Source organism: Poecilia latipinna, unplaced genomic scaffold (assembly GCF_001443285.1).
Source record: "Poecilia latipinna isolate Pla-1442-1.1 unplaced genomic scaffold, P_latipinna-1.0 Scaffold420, whole genome shotgun sequence".
Lineage (NCBI taxonomy): Eukaryota > Metazoa > Chordata > Actinopteri > Cyprinodontiformes > Poeciliidae > Poecilia > Poecilia latipinna.
Window position 1 is genome coordinate 73,837 of NW_015113036.1, and position 14,076 is coordinate 87,912.

General features: G+C 40.3%; 1 protein-coding gene across 4 annotated transcripts; it reads right to left on the bottom strand.

Moving 5' to 3' along the window:
• Positions 1 to 72: 72 nt before the first annotated feature.
• tlk2 (tousled-like kinase 2) lies at positions 73 to 14,031 on the bottom strand. Of its 4 annotated transcripts, XM_015037797.1 has the most exons (21): positions 13,367 to 14,030; positions 12,313 to 12,395; positions 10,840 to 10,917; positions 10,670 to 10,739; positions 10,545 to 10,588; positions 10,333 to 10,431; positions 9,900 to 10,001; positions 7,623 to 7,715; positions 7,357 to 7,467; positions 7,118 to 7,254; positions 6,828 to 6,980; positions 6,668 to 6,734; positions 6,037 to 6,134; positions 5,185 to 5,266; positions 4,666 to 4,757; positions 4,074 to 4,163; positions 3,814 to 3,983; positions 3,231 to 3,369; positions 2,601 to 2,712; positions 2,368 to 2,475; positions 73 to 1,163 (listed from the first exon to the last, which is right to left on the bottom strand). In XM_015037797.1, exons 2-21 carry the CDS (start codon positions 12,391 to 12,393, stop codon positions 990 to 992), a joined length of 2,100 nt encoding a protein of 699 aa, XP_014893283.1. In that variant the 5' UTR covers positions 12,394 to 12,395; positions 13,367 to 14,030; the 3' UTR covers positions 73 to 989. The 4 variants fall into 4 exon arrangements, with proteins under 4 accessions (XP_014893283.1, XP_014893280.1, XP_014893282.1 ...); XM_015037794.1 differs by having other exon boundaries at positions 6,668 to 6,980; positions 13,367 to 14,031; XM_015037796.1 differs by lacking the exon at positions 13,367 to 14,030 and adding an exon at positions 13,233 to 13,251 and having other exon boundaries at positions 6,668 to 6,980.
• Between the last annotated feature and the right edge of the window lie 45 nt (positions 14,032 to 14,076).

Genomic DNA, 14,076 nt, shown 5'->3' on the forward strand with positions numbered 1-14,076 from the left:
TATCACAGTCCGTGAATTTTATTAGCCAAAAATAAAATAAAAATGAAAAAAATAAATATTTTTTTTAAAAAAAAAAAAAAAAAAAAAAAAAAAAGGGAGCACAGAGGCAGGGGGTTGTGGGTTGCCCAAAACAGTAACAATTCTAATTAAAGGCAACATGAAAACAACTGTTTTCTTCATGAACTAAATTACATGAACAGATCTTTTCCGTAAAAATTGGGTCAATCCTCAAGCAGCTTCCGCTCCATGTCAAGCAGCACAGCTCTAAAACCATTCGTTATAAAAACAGGTGGAACACTGCCACCAGCTGGAAGTTAAAAGCTTTGGTCACAGGAGTTTGACTAGATGTGAGGGACGGCTTCGTCGTCCCTCGTGGAGAAACTACGCGGGTCTGAATTTAAACAGAATCAGGCGCCGCGGCGCCGTTGAGGGTTCCAAACAGTAACGGCCCAGACTGGCTCGCTCGCTCGTTTAGCTTCAGGGAGATAAGAGCAAACAAAATGTTCATGTTTGTGAGGTTCTGACTACCTTGGGCCAGAGAGGCTCATGCACGCATGCGCGTGTGTGTGTGTATGTGTGAGAGAGTATATGACAATGAGGCCTTCTGCAGTCCGTTCCATCTGGCCGAGCTGAAGCGGTTCAATACGTGGTTTTATTTTCTCTTTTTAAGCAGAAAAAGGAACATCAGAAACACGAAACTCACTTTTCACCAACACAGTGCCGAAAACCCGACCCTTCGCAGCGCGAGTCATCCAGGGCTTTGACCCCCGGAACAATGCCAGGACGGGTGGGCTGGGGTGGATGGACATCGGAGGGTTGTGGAGGTGACAGTATCCGTTCCCAACCCCTCCTTGACTTCTCACCCACCCCATGCTGCCATCCGACCAGTTTCCCTCCAACTCTCCATGGCAAGGTGAGATGCTGTTAGAACGGGGGAGCCGTCCCCCGTCCAATCGAATGATCCGGTCAGTCGTTTGAGGGGCATGAGCTCAGTTTGAGGCGCTGCTGTTGGAGGAGCTGGATGTGGAGGCCACGGCCGTGCCGGAGCTGCCCGAGGAAGCCACTGATTTGCGGATGTGGGGCATTAGGAAGGGGTCACTGGCCAGCTGGTGAACATCGATGCGGTCCTCCTTACGGTAGACCAGACAGCGCCTTATAAAGGCCTGAAGAAAAACACCATAAGAGGGTGGGAATAATGGCCAGGTATGGCTGGACAATTAATATATACAATCACAAGAGACAAATGATCAATATAAATAGATAGTATGTCTGAGATCAGAGGTTAGTAGAGTACCCAAAAATTGTATTTCAGTAAGAGCAACACTACTTCAACGTATTTTTACCCAGGTAAAGGTAAAACGCAGCCATCCAAGAAATGACTCATGTAAGAATAAAAAAGTATTTGGTAAGAAGTTGACTCAAGTACAGAGTAACTGATCAAATGATCAATCATTTAATATTTAGAAATTACATAATCAGACAGACCAAAATATAAAATTTAATGGAAATTTTGGTATTTTAGGAACCAAAATGAAAATAATTTGCATAACTAACAAAAAACAAACAAAAACAAAATCAGGCAAAACAACATTTTTCCAAATCAGTTTCTTTCAATATAAAACATTAACAAAAACTGCCGGTGTGTGAATTTTTGATTAAAACAAGTTTGTTTTTCATTCAGTGGGTAGAGAACCCAGAAATTTTACTCAAATAAAAGTGGCATTACTCCATCATATATTTGCTCAAGTAAAAGTAAAAAGTACAGAGTAGTAAATACTCTTAAAAGTACTTTTTCCTCAAAAAAGTTACTCAAGTATTGAGTAAATGCAACCAGTTACTACTCAACTCTGAGTCAAATAATTGCACTGAACTCCAAACCAGAACTGCAAAGCATTCTGGGGGAAGGAAAGACTTTGCTGATAAACCTCTCACAGCTAGCTAAGGAAGGTTGGTGGAATCAACTCACTCTCTCTTTGGTTACATAGCAACTAACTAACTCACTCACTCACTCTTTGGTTACCTAGCAACTCACTCACTCTTTGGTTACCTAGCAACAATCTCTAAAGTAACTTGCACAGCAGCAGTTATAGGTTTTGCCACTGTGCCTCATAACTGCTTAAAAATAAAGAACAATGGTAGTATTTCAGATATTTAAAACAAAAAAGTCTAATAAATAATTATCAATATAATTATCGATATTGACTGATATAGAAACCTTAAAACGCAATACGATTTTTTAGCTATATTATACAGGTAAAAATAGCCCAAAATTTATGTAATATATATTTTTAAAAAAGGATAAAACTTTTTAAACTGTAAAAAAGAAACTCTTGGTTGTGGCTTTGGTGACGCTATGAAAATAAATACCTTGGCTTCAGGTGAGACTACAGGTTTTGGGGGGAACTGAACTTCTGTGGCCTTCAGGATCGTGTTCTCCTGCAGGATGTCCTGCTGAGACTGGTTGTGACCAAAAGGCTACGGCGGAAAAGGTCAAAAAAAAAAAAAAAAAAAAAAAGGTGTTGGCATAAAGTCGAAATAATAACCGAACTCAAAAACTGAACTCGACACCAACAGACTTCTCGTCTTACTGCGACTCCTACCTTACGGCCGTATAAACACTGGTAGAAAATGACACCCACGGACCAAACGTCGACTTTATTGGAGATTTTCGGTGGCTCCTTGCCAACCACAAAACACTCTGGGGGCAGATACCTGGAGATGAAAGAGGAATTCATTTCTATGTGCGTAAATTTCACAAAACACACACCTGCAACCATTTTTCTATTTTCAAAAACTTGTCGTGGCCACACTAAAAGCAAGAGTAAACGTCTACACGTGATTCTCGACAACTAAAATATAATAGAAAAGTTTATTTATTTCGGTAACTGAATTTAATTCTGTTAATTTTGATGTTTATGGTTCAAAGCTAACGCAAAATACAGTTTTATTTTTTCTTCAGAATATCACGAAACCATAAAAAAAAAATAAAAAAAAATTAAAACGTAAATGTTTTGGTCTAAATGATCGCAAGAAAGACTGCAGAGTTGAAAGTTCAGCAAATTTTAATAACACTCCCAACTAGTAGGGTAAACCACAAATTGTCATTGCCACAGCGCTGTAATCCAAGAATAATACCGTAATCCAAGAGTTGAGTGGAAGGAAAAAGTGTGGTAGAAAAGTCACTGAAGAGTTGGTGACCCCCAGTGTGTCGGTCTGGGAACCAATCTTACCAGTATGTTCCCGCTCCCTGTGAGGTCAGCTCCATCCCATCTACAGAGTTGTAGCTGTCGTCATCCATTATCTTCGAAAGGCCGAAATCTGTTATCTTAATCTCACCACAGGCAGTGCCATTCACAAGCAGGATATTACCTAAGAAGGGGTAAAAAAAAAACAAAAAAAAAACCCTGACATGAGTTGACAATTTTTTTTAAACTTTGTCATCTCACTATAGATGACGCACTTGGGCGCTATTTAGCCTCGTCTCTTTTAAAAAAAAGCCGGTGAAGGAGTTATGCTGTAATTAAAATTTAATCCATCTATATAGTTGGATTTGTTTAGATTGGTTTGACTTTATAAAAATGAAATTAATCGACAGACCAGAATTTTTTTTTTTTTTTTTTTACAATCTGAATAGTTAGGTAATGTTGAATCTTATAAAGAAAAAAGGTCACAAGTCAAAAACTGCCTCGACATAAACAGACTTCTCATCTTAGTGCGACTCCTAGCAATTTAGTTTTATAGATGTGTTTCTATTCCAAACATGTGCCTCAAAATTAAAACTAGCAGAAAAAGGTAACGAAGGTGAAGACTGACCGGGTTTAAGGTCGTAGTGGATAATGGGAGGTCTAATTTCGTTGAGGTACTTGAGGGCGTTGACGATCTGCATGATGATGGAGCGTCCCTCCTTCTCCGACATCAGCTTGTGCTGCTTCAGGTAGAAGTCCAGGTCGTTGCCCTCGCAGTACTCCAGCACCGTGCAAAACCTGCTCAGACAGAGTCAGCGGGACGTCGGCGACTTTCATAGCTGGACGAAAGAAAAATTCAATAGTTGCACGCCTGCTCCAATGACTTACGAGTCAGTGTCAAGTGAAAAGTAGTCATAGAGTTTAACTATCCGTGGGTGATCCAGCTCTTTATGGATTCTATATTCTCTGCACGCATGTCTGGAAAAAAACACAACAGCAAAAAACAAAAACACAATGTCTTTTGTTATTATCTAATAAAAAGGCTTCTTAGACATTTTCACGTAAAAAGGATTCCATACATTTCCAGGCTGAACTTTCCAAAGTTCTTTTTTTTTTTTTTACATTCATTGTTACCAATTTAAAAAAATACAATGAATCTGTAACAGGATACTTCTATTTATGGCAGAATACATAAAATTGAAAAAAAGAAGAAAGGAGGAAATCAAGAAAGAAAGAATGAAAAAAAATAAAGGAGACAAGAAAGGACACATAGCAGCAAGTAAAGATTTAGACAAAATAAAGCTAAAAACTATAAATGTCTTTCATGCTCTTAATCTCCTTTTCCATACTTATCTGGACGTGAGAAACACTCAAATTCACTTCACTGCATTTCCATATTTTTCCAAGTCTGCATTGGTCCTCTGAATGCACGGTTTATTACCATGAAAAAAAATGTTACAGGAATGATTCAAACACTCACTTGTGATAATTTTCCTTCTTCTCATCCCTCCAGTTCTTGTTTAACTGGTGGATTTTAACGGCAACGTACCTTTGCTCTGTTAAATCAAAGGCCTGAATAAAAAAAGAAATAAATAAAGAAATCCCCAGTTAGATAGAAAGTACATATGGCTTTGTTTTGCTTTAGCTGCACCAAGACTCTTGCCTCACGTTAAAATGGCTGCGTTCATTAATCATTTTAACTGTCCTGACAGCAGATTCCTGGAACCCTGACATTTTGGCACAGTGATTAACCTCAAAACAGTAACTTCAACCTAAAGTAATACCAACTACAGCATGCACAGCAGACACAGTTTAACATCACAATGTGAGCTGCTCTGATTTTATAAAGCAGCATAGGACAAACAGGATCATTTTGTTACTTTTTCAGCCTGAAAAAACTATTAAATAAAGGCAAAACAGGAACACAATGCAGTTAAACAACAGACTGGCTGGCTGATTGTTCCTCCTGTAGCTTAGGAAAAGAAATGTTTTGTCTCACCTTGTAAACTTCACTGAAACCTCCTCGCCCGAGCAAATGGAGCAGCAGGTATCTGTCATTTAGCGTAGGATGATCTTTGAATCTAGCAAGAGGAGGAAATGATAGGTGTAGCGTAAAAAAAACATGAAGGAATTAATCTCAATTCTAGAGGTGAAACACACTTAATCCATATTGCAACGAGGGAACAATTATTATTTCCTCGGGGTCAAGTTGGTTTGGATCATTTTTCCTTAAATTAAATCATTATTTGAAAACTGGAGTTTGCATTTCAAGTTATCTTGATATTAAATTTACTTATGTCTGAATATTTAAAAGAAATCTGTAAGGGGTCATTTTCTCTAGCACTGTAAAAAGTAGTAAAAAAAAAGCCTTTTTCATTAATGTAACTTCATATTAAAAAGCCTGTTTAAAAATGCCAAATACAAAAATTAATTGTTTTAAACAACAACAAAAAAAAGAGTCAAGTTCAACCAAAAGTGCAACTTTAGAGGAAAATATTATTTGTATTTAATATCTGTACATTTTTTATCAGCTTGTTTAAATGTTATTCCTTTACATATTAACATGATCAATATAATTACCAGTAGTGATTATTTACGGGCGATACCCTGGGATCATGTGAGTGAGCTTCATGAACGAAACACCAAGCATCAACAGAATGTTTGGAGAAAACGTCCTGAGCTTTGATAAAGATTTTAAGAACATTTTATCAAAATTATTAGCATATATACAGATTATTTGGCTAAATATCTAAGCTTTGTCTAATCCTGTCAAATCTGAATAATACTGTAATTGCATCTTGGATAAAAAAAAAAAAGATTTTGTAATCCATGTCTGAAAAAGAAATCTTACTGGGAATTATCTTCATTGTGGATCCTTTTGAGCTCACGTATGTGAAGGTTTCTCACTCGCTCCAACCTCTCCAGCTCTGCCTGGATCTCAGCTTCCTCCTGCAAAGACAAACAAGAAATCCCCCCCCAAAAAAATTACCGAGTGAGAAAATTATTAAAATATCACAATAAAACTTGATGCGGTTGCTGAACGATAAATTGTCCCAGAAATTATTGCGATAAATGATAATATTGTCAGTTTGAAACAACTTTTAACTAATATGATAATGGCATAGTAATGTAAGCACAACCACTCCAACATCAAAACACCTTTAACTGGAACTGGAGAAATGTTTTAAATACTCTAAACAAAACAAATCAACAATAATTAAAATGGATTATAAATCTCTAACCAACACTGCATTTCAAAAAGTAATAATCATTCAGCTTAGAGAAAACAAGCAAAAGTGGCAGGTAGTACAAGCAAAATGTTTCTCAAAATGGCGGCTTTTCAATAATTGTAAAGTGGAGCATCTCTTCAACAACTTGTCCAAATGGAAGGGATGGACATTTTAATTCATCACTCGATTAATTGATTTATTGCTTATTATAGCAGGCTTAGAAGGAATTTAAAACAACACATCATGCGTTACCTTTTTAAGGTACCCTAATCTTAATTTAAAGATTTCTTCTTGCTCGTGGTACTCCGCCTGCGATAACCTGGGAGAAGACAGAACAAACCTCAGCGCACCGTCAAACATGTCGACGCGTTTCGAACGTCGAGGAAAAGAAGAGCAAGAAAAAGTGCTGTACGTTTCGCTTTCTGTCCCATTGGTCTTGCTTTTGCGTTTGTTTTGCTCCAGGCTCGGCGGCGGAGTCTGGGCCATGGAAGGCGGCTTGCGTTTGGCTAGGAGCTTTCTCTGCCTCTCGATGTCCTCCCGCTGAGAGTTGATCCTCTCTTGTTGTCTGGAATGCACATCGTTAAACAACTGCATCTTAGTTCTCATAACTAAACGCGCAGTAGCAAGTTTAAGAGTTAGTTTTGATTCTCTTTTCAAGTTAAAACAACAAAATAAGAGCAAAGTTTGTGTTCATCTACTCACTTGATAAGGTTTTGGAACGCATATCCGTCTGTCCACTGCTCAGTGAAGGATGCGCCGTGTCTTACTGTAGTGAAATGGCCCAATCGAAGTCTATCCTGCATACTTTTATCCCGGCAAGCCATTTTCTCCTGCTTGGACTGAGCGGCAGAGAAAAACACGAACCAAACATCACCGATCAGCTTCTCGCGAAGAGCAACGTTTTCAACCCCCCTCGCCCCCGGCTCTCGTCAATTTCATACTTTTTCAATCAGCAGCTTCTTGGACATGGTCACACATTTGTTTAAGCGTTCCTTGTATCGTTCCAGCATCCTCTGCTGCTCATCGATTTGCCTTCTGAGTTCACAGTTCGCCTGGAACAGAACGCACAGAGAGGCGGGAAATAAGCAAGGTGAAAAGGATTATTACAGTTCATCACAAATGCAGAGAATCGGCACGTGCGTGAGTGGGGAAAACCTTCACAGAGAGCGAGCAAAGTGGCACGGATGAAGTGTAATGAGATTAGTACCCGCAGCAAATCGTCTATTCGGCCCTCCTTCTTCTCCAGGTCAGAGTTCTTGCTGTTCTCCAGGGCTGTTAGTTTCTCTAAAGTAAGGTCGGACTAAGGAGCACAAAAGCCGTCGTTAATGGTGGGTTCATTCTGAGTAACTCCAAATGTTACAGTTTATAGTTGTAATCATTAATGTACAGCTCTTCCACATCTTGTTAATGACTTCAAGTACATTCGATTACATTTCATTACATGGATCAACATAAAGTAGCAAAAAATTGTGAAAATGTAGGAAATGATACATGGTTTTCAAAGTGTTTGGCCCGTAACTAAAAAGCCTGCATATCCACCCCCTCTCAAATCAAATGCGCTTAAATAAAATCTGCCTGCAGGATTCACCTGATTTGAGGCCTGAGCCTCAAAGGTCTGCAGCAGAACATTAATGAACAAACAGAATCATAAAGTCCAAGCGACACAGCAGACATGTCAGAGATTAAGTTGCGCAAAAGTTTAAAGCAAGGTTAGGTCATAAAATTATATCAAATATTTTTTGGACATTGCATAGGCAGAGTCAAATTTAAGATGTCTAAGACTTTCTATGTCGCCTTGAATGAAATCTAAGACTGAAAAAAACAAAAACAAACTATAAATATAGGGCTGGCTTCTATGGGTTGAGTCTGTATCCAAATTAATCAGCCAACTGGTGATATATTTGGAATTACCCATAATAGATGCAAAAAAGCTAGCTAGCTAGCTAGCTAGCTAGATAGCTTGTAAAGATATATTAGCAGCTAGTTAGCCTCAATCACCTTGAGTCACACAACACAATAAAGATGTTTACATGTGAATCAAAAGCAATAATAATAAAAACTACATACAAGATGGTTTACTCCTGCCATGTCAAAATTTAAGACTAGCAATTAGCGTTTTTAAGGTCAACTTTCTTTTTTTTTTTTTTTTTTTAATACGTGGTCGACCGACTAACTGAACAGCCATGACAGCATTAAGCAGAAAACCACCAAGAAGCCCACAGTCACAATGGAGGAGCTGCAGACTTCTACAGCTCAGCTGGGAGAATCAACAGCTATTAGTCATCCACAAACTCCTAATGTTAGAATGACAAGTAGTGAGCCTTTGAAAGTCATAAGCTGCATTCACAGTCTGCCACAAGCCATGCAGGGACAAAGCAGACATGTGAAAGGTAGGGGCTCTGGCCAGAAGTGACCATAATGTGGCCATTTTTAGCCTATGAGCAAAGCGCTATGTTTAGCAGAATGCCAAAGCTGAATGTCAAACATGTTTTGCATATTGAAAAACCTGGTGGTGGCAGCATCATGCTTTGAGAGAGGGTTTTTTTTTTCAGCATGGACAGGAGTTGAGGGGAAAACAGACGGAGTAAAACACAAGGCAATCCTGGGGGGAAACCCCTATAGGGACGGCAAAATACATGAGATACAATTTAATTTAATTCAAAAATACTTGATTGATTCCAATGGAAAAATAAATAATTTGGGTTGATGGTTCATCTTTAAACAAGAGAAAAAAATTTCAGGGTTGAAACAAATCTCCCATTTATGCAAAGATTTTCATAGATTCATCTGTTTCAATTTTACCATCCAGACATTTGGGAACAAAATGTTCCCCAAGTTGGGATTTATAATCTCTATTGCCACAAATCCTGAGCCGAAGATCCTTAAAACCACTTACCAAAATGTAAATCATTTTGTAATCAGTTATACCATCATTTAAAAAAAAAAATCTTCCAAAATATCAATAATTTGTTGAGGAATCCAAGCCGAACCCATTTGACCCCACCCTGGGACAAATTTTCCATCAAATGAAATTCTCACATTGGAATGGTTTCGCTCAAAAAAAAAAAAAAAAAAAAAATCCAGTTTCCAGATGTGCAAAGCTGATAAGAGACATACTTCAACAAACTTGAACCTGCAGCTGCAGCGAGAGACGCTTCTAGAAAGCACATAGACAGCAAGAAGTATACAGATGCAAGCCGCACTTATCAGATCTTCATTTGGGAAACATGAGATTAATACCACGTATAACTTCCCAGACTTCACAATTATGCGTTATTTTATGAGATTCTGTCGCACAAGTTTCCAACAAATGCAATGAAGTTTTGCTGTTGGGCGACAAAATGTGAAAAAAAAAAAATAAATAAATAAAAATTTAGACACGAGTATATTCACTGTTTATGCCAACCATGCGACTTCTCGTAAACTACAATCAAGTTAATTACACAAACAGGTAGTTAGCATCCAATTAGTGTGTGTGATGTACCTGTGTAGTTTTGTGGAGCATGTGAAGGACGACGGGCTTCATCGCACATGTGGAGAGCTCCATGTTGACAGAGCTGATGGACGAAGGGCTTCCTTGCTGCACCTGGGAGGAAGAAACATTGTTCAATGAAGACGTTTCACTTTTGCTGTGAAAGGAAAACAAAACGCCCTCACTTTAATAATTCATCAGGATTTGGTGGAATACGTCACCACGAAGCATATCACAATGTATGTCTTTTTTAGTAGGAAATTTTAAATCAATCATCTATTTAATGACCACTAGAACATGTGAACACACATCTGATTCCTCTCACTCGTGAGCAGACCTCACCCGCTGGTGTTAGTAACAAGCATGGAATAAAGAGAATGAAAAGGAAGAGCGTTGTGGAATAAAAAAAGGCAAGAAAAGCACCACAGAGCCAAACAACGCTCACCGTGACGGGAGGGTTGGACAGAGAGTGTTGTGGGGAAGAGCGGACCACTGGTGGAATTCCCCTAGCAGGGCTGGTACCAGGACCGCTACCTCCCGCAAACTGACACACGGGGAAAAGAAGAAAGAAGATAAATGGAAAGGCGAGTGAAGACGGGGTTAGAATGAAGGAACGAAAAGTTATACGGGTGAATCCAATGCGACAGGAGCACTCACCTCAAAATAATCGCTAATTTTAAGCCCCCTCGCTCCTGCTTTGCCTACAAGAAGAGAAGAGGAGGGCTCAATAAAAGGGAACGTGTAAGAAATGATGAAAGGGTCGTAAGTGGGGATTACTGTACCTTGGCTGCTGTCAAAGTGGTCCGCTTTGCGTTTTCTGACTCTCTGCTCGTTCGCCTTTTTCTCTGGAGTCTGTAAAGAAAGCAGCATAAACACACCGTGTGTGTGTGAGGTGGGGTAAAAGGAAGGGTCCAACACAAATAAATCCAGTCAATATGCAAGAGAGACTAACCTCCAGCTCTTTGTCACTAAGTGAACCCAAGCTGCACAGACTCTGATTGGATGATTCATTCTGACTCTGACCTGAGCCCTGTTGACAAAAAGAAGAAAAAAAAAGAAGAAAGGAAGGACTTAAATGCACATAAAAAAATGTTCGACGTATGTCCATGTGTTACTACTTTCAACAAGTGGGAACTTGTGGGAAAAGGAAGACGAAAACATACGGTGAAAACGCTGAGAGACAAGAATGGTGATGGAGAGGTTTGGCTACACGCAATCACCATAAAATCCCAAATGTGTGGAGACCTGCATCGGTACTAACGCCGGTTCCCTAGGTGATGCCTGTCAATCAAATGATTCACATCAGAATTCAGCAGGCGCTGTCCAATCAGAGCGAGACACTTAGTCATTCTGAGCACACTAGAGCTTCCTCGCTGAACCCTCCTAAAATGGCTGAACATTAGGCAAGCTGCTGGGGATCCATTCCTCGCTCCATCTGCCACCTTTACAAAATGTCATCCATGTTTCCTCCTTCTCCTCACCGCATTTTCAAATCACTCTCTTTTTTTTTTTTTTTTTTTTTTCTAAAAAGGCAACCACCAAGAAAGTGCTTTTTAAAAAAAAATCTAAATAAAACAAGTAAAAAAAGAAAACTATTGTGGCTGTTTGTTCATGCATTCAGCAGACACTGTACGCCACATCTGCCTGTTTATCAAAAGACGTTTGATCCCTTTGTCCTTAACTTTTCTGCTGACTCAGTGCTTTACACAAAGAACGGCAGCGCCATCGAGCTATTCAAGGTCGAGGAGGAAGAGATAAGCCACCCTGTGACACTGAAGAAGCTATCGGACCACCAAACCATACGTCTTCACTCTCACCCATCTAGTAGAGGGCGACTGTGGCATGATGCCTTAGCAGGCGTCGCCATTTTCTCTGCGGCAGCAGCCATGCCATGCTCTGAGCTCAGCTCTGCCTATGGTTGGCACAGGGCCTGCTCTTGGCACCAACTCCGGCTCCCTAACTGTTCCAAGATCACCTTCTTCTAAGACTGACAGCTCCATCTACGTAGCGAGGGTGTGGGGAGGAAAAGAAGAAGAAGAAGAAGAAGAAAAAAAAGCCACCTCTCATTCTACCTGGTCAAAAACTATTTCCGCATTCTTCCTCTGCCCCCTACCAACCCCGTCAATGTCTGTGGCCTTGTTGGCAGAGGCAGCCGCTCGCATATACAGCCGCTACATCACAAGCCAGGGAGCGATGCCATGTCAAAGCCGCCAAAAAACACAGACACGGGCTCAAGCTTCTCCGGAGACAAAGAAAAGGCAGGAGCCCAAGCTTGTTCGGGCTACAAAAATGTAATAAAAAAATAAAAATAAAAAATCAGACTGATAATGGGGGTAAAGTAAAACAATGACACATAATCATATAAATCTGTGACTAGAGAAGCATTTCCTCAGCTCAACCTTTGTGACATCTGCTGCATACGAACCTTACTCACTCCAACCCCCGTAAAGCGAGCCTCCAACAGCTCCTGTCGCCGGGGGTCCAGGCTGTGCAGTTCTTCCATCATGGCTGTGGAGACAAGAGCACAAATTAAGGAAGGCATTCAAGAGCCTGGAATATTCAGATGGAAGAAGGGTGACAGTTTCAAAAGACACTGGTTGTGATGAGTCATGGCTGTGTTTAGCTATATGGATGTGGAAAATTCCTGTTCTGAGTCATCAATAAGTTTGGCAATGTTTGATATTTATATCCATGAAGGAAAAGCCACTTAACTGCTGTTCAGCAAGACACCAAGAGTACATAGCAACTATAAACAAATACTGATATTTCACATGCATCACAGACAGGCCAGATGTGTAAAGTCACTGCCTGGAAATTTATGGAATCACTTGATAACGCCTTGACATGACAGGCCTAAGTTTCATGGCGCTGTTATAAAAGGTCAGCAATGGAGGGACTGCGAAGGAACACTCACAGCAATGGGGAAAAGGCCACAAAGGACAATAAGTGGCCAGTTTGCTGACCGGTGCGAAGGTTTAAAATTACACGCCCAGAACTGGCTGCTATGTGTGTCTGTTACCTACAGTTTGCATCTATAAGTAAATATATTTAAGGTATAGATTCTATAAGTAAATAGTAAAAATCTTTGTTTACGTGCAATAAAATAAGTAAAGTATTAATTTTGAGCACAATTAGTGAAATATCGGTTAGCTAACTTTAGGCAAACGAGTGAAGAAGCTACCGATGCTGACCATCAGTTAGCAATCTAAGCGGCTAACAGTTAGCTAATGATGTTTAGATTGAATTTCTTTAAAAGGGTAAACCTAAGCAAGAAAAGAATGTTTTGACAAATTCTCATCCAAGTATACTTAAAACACAAAGCAATTTCATTCCCTAAATACTGACCGTTAGGCGTTAGGTTTCCAATGGGTTAGGGTTATCCCTAAAATAAGCATCATCTGCCACGACATCTGGGCTCACTGGAGCAAAACATCCTTCAAACGAAAATCTTTTGTCTGAAAGCCCGTTCAGATACTCACTGTAGTTAAGATTTTCTCAGTTTTCTGGGGCTGTTGTCGCTGAAACCGTCTGCGTTGTCTCACCGGTGCTCGGCAGACCCTCCCAGACTAGGCCGCATCCAAAGCCACGTCCCTCGCGTGCTGGTTGTTGACGATCGAGACGCGGACGCCCGCTGAGCAGCTTCAGGTAGACCACGGAGGATTCCGGCGGAGGCCTCGACAAAACTCCGGGTCTCCCAAACCCGCCTTTCTGCGCTCCTTAAGCGGGGATCCCCATCATGTCCCTCGCTCCGAGGGTCATACCGCACTGTGGTCTGGTGTATCTCGCTCCACACAATGGCGACCCTGGAGAATTTGCGCTTTTCGGCAGGTATAAATAATGTCTTTGAGCTAGTGTAGTTACCCCCTATATTTGTCTCCCCCAGTGGTGCGGTGAATTTAGGGTGCTGGCTTTTCAGCTCGATCAAAACAAAGTTCGACACCAGTTTCCTTCCGAGCTGCAAAAAGGATCAAAACGACATCTGTTTTCGGAAGTTGTGCTTTTGGAAGCGTTTCAGCTGAATCCGGATCATTTCGGTTCGGATCTCACGTTTTTGCAATGTAAACAATAATCAGGAAAATCTCATATTTTCTCGTGAGATCGTTCAAGTAGTTTCACCTTCCTTCAGTCCACGCCTGCCCCAAAATCTGTTGTCCGGACCAATAACAAAACCCCCTCCACACAATGAAAT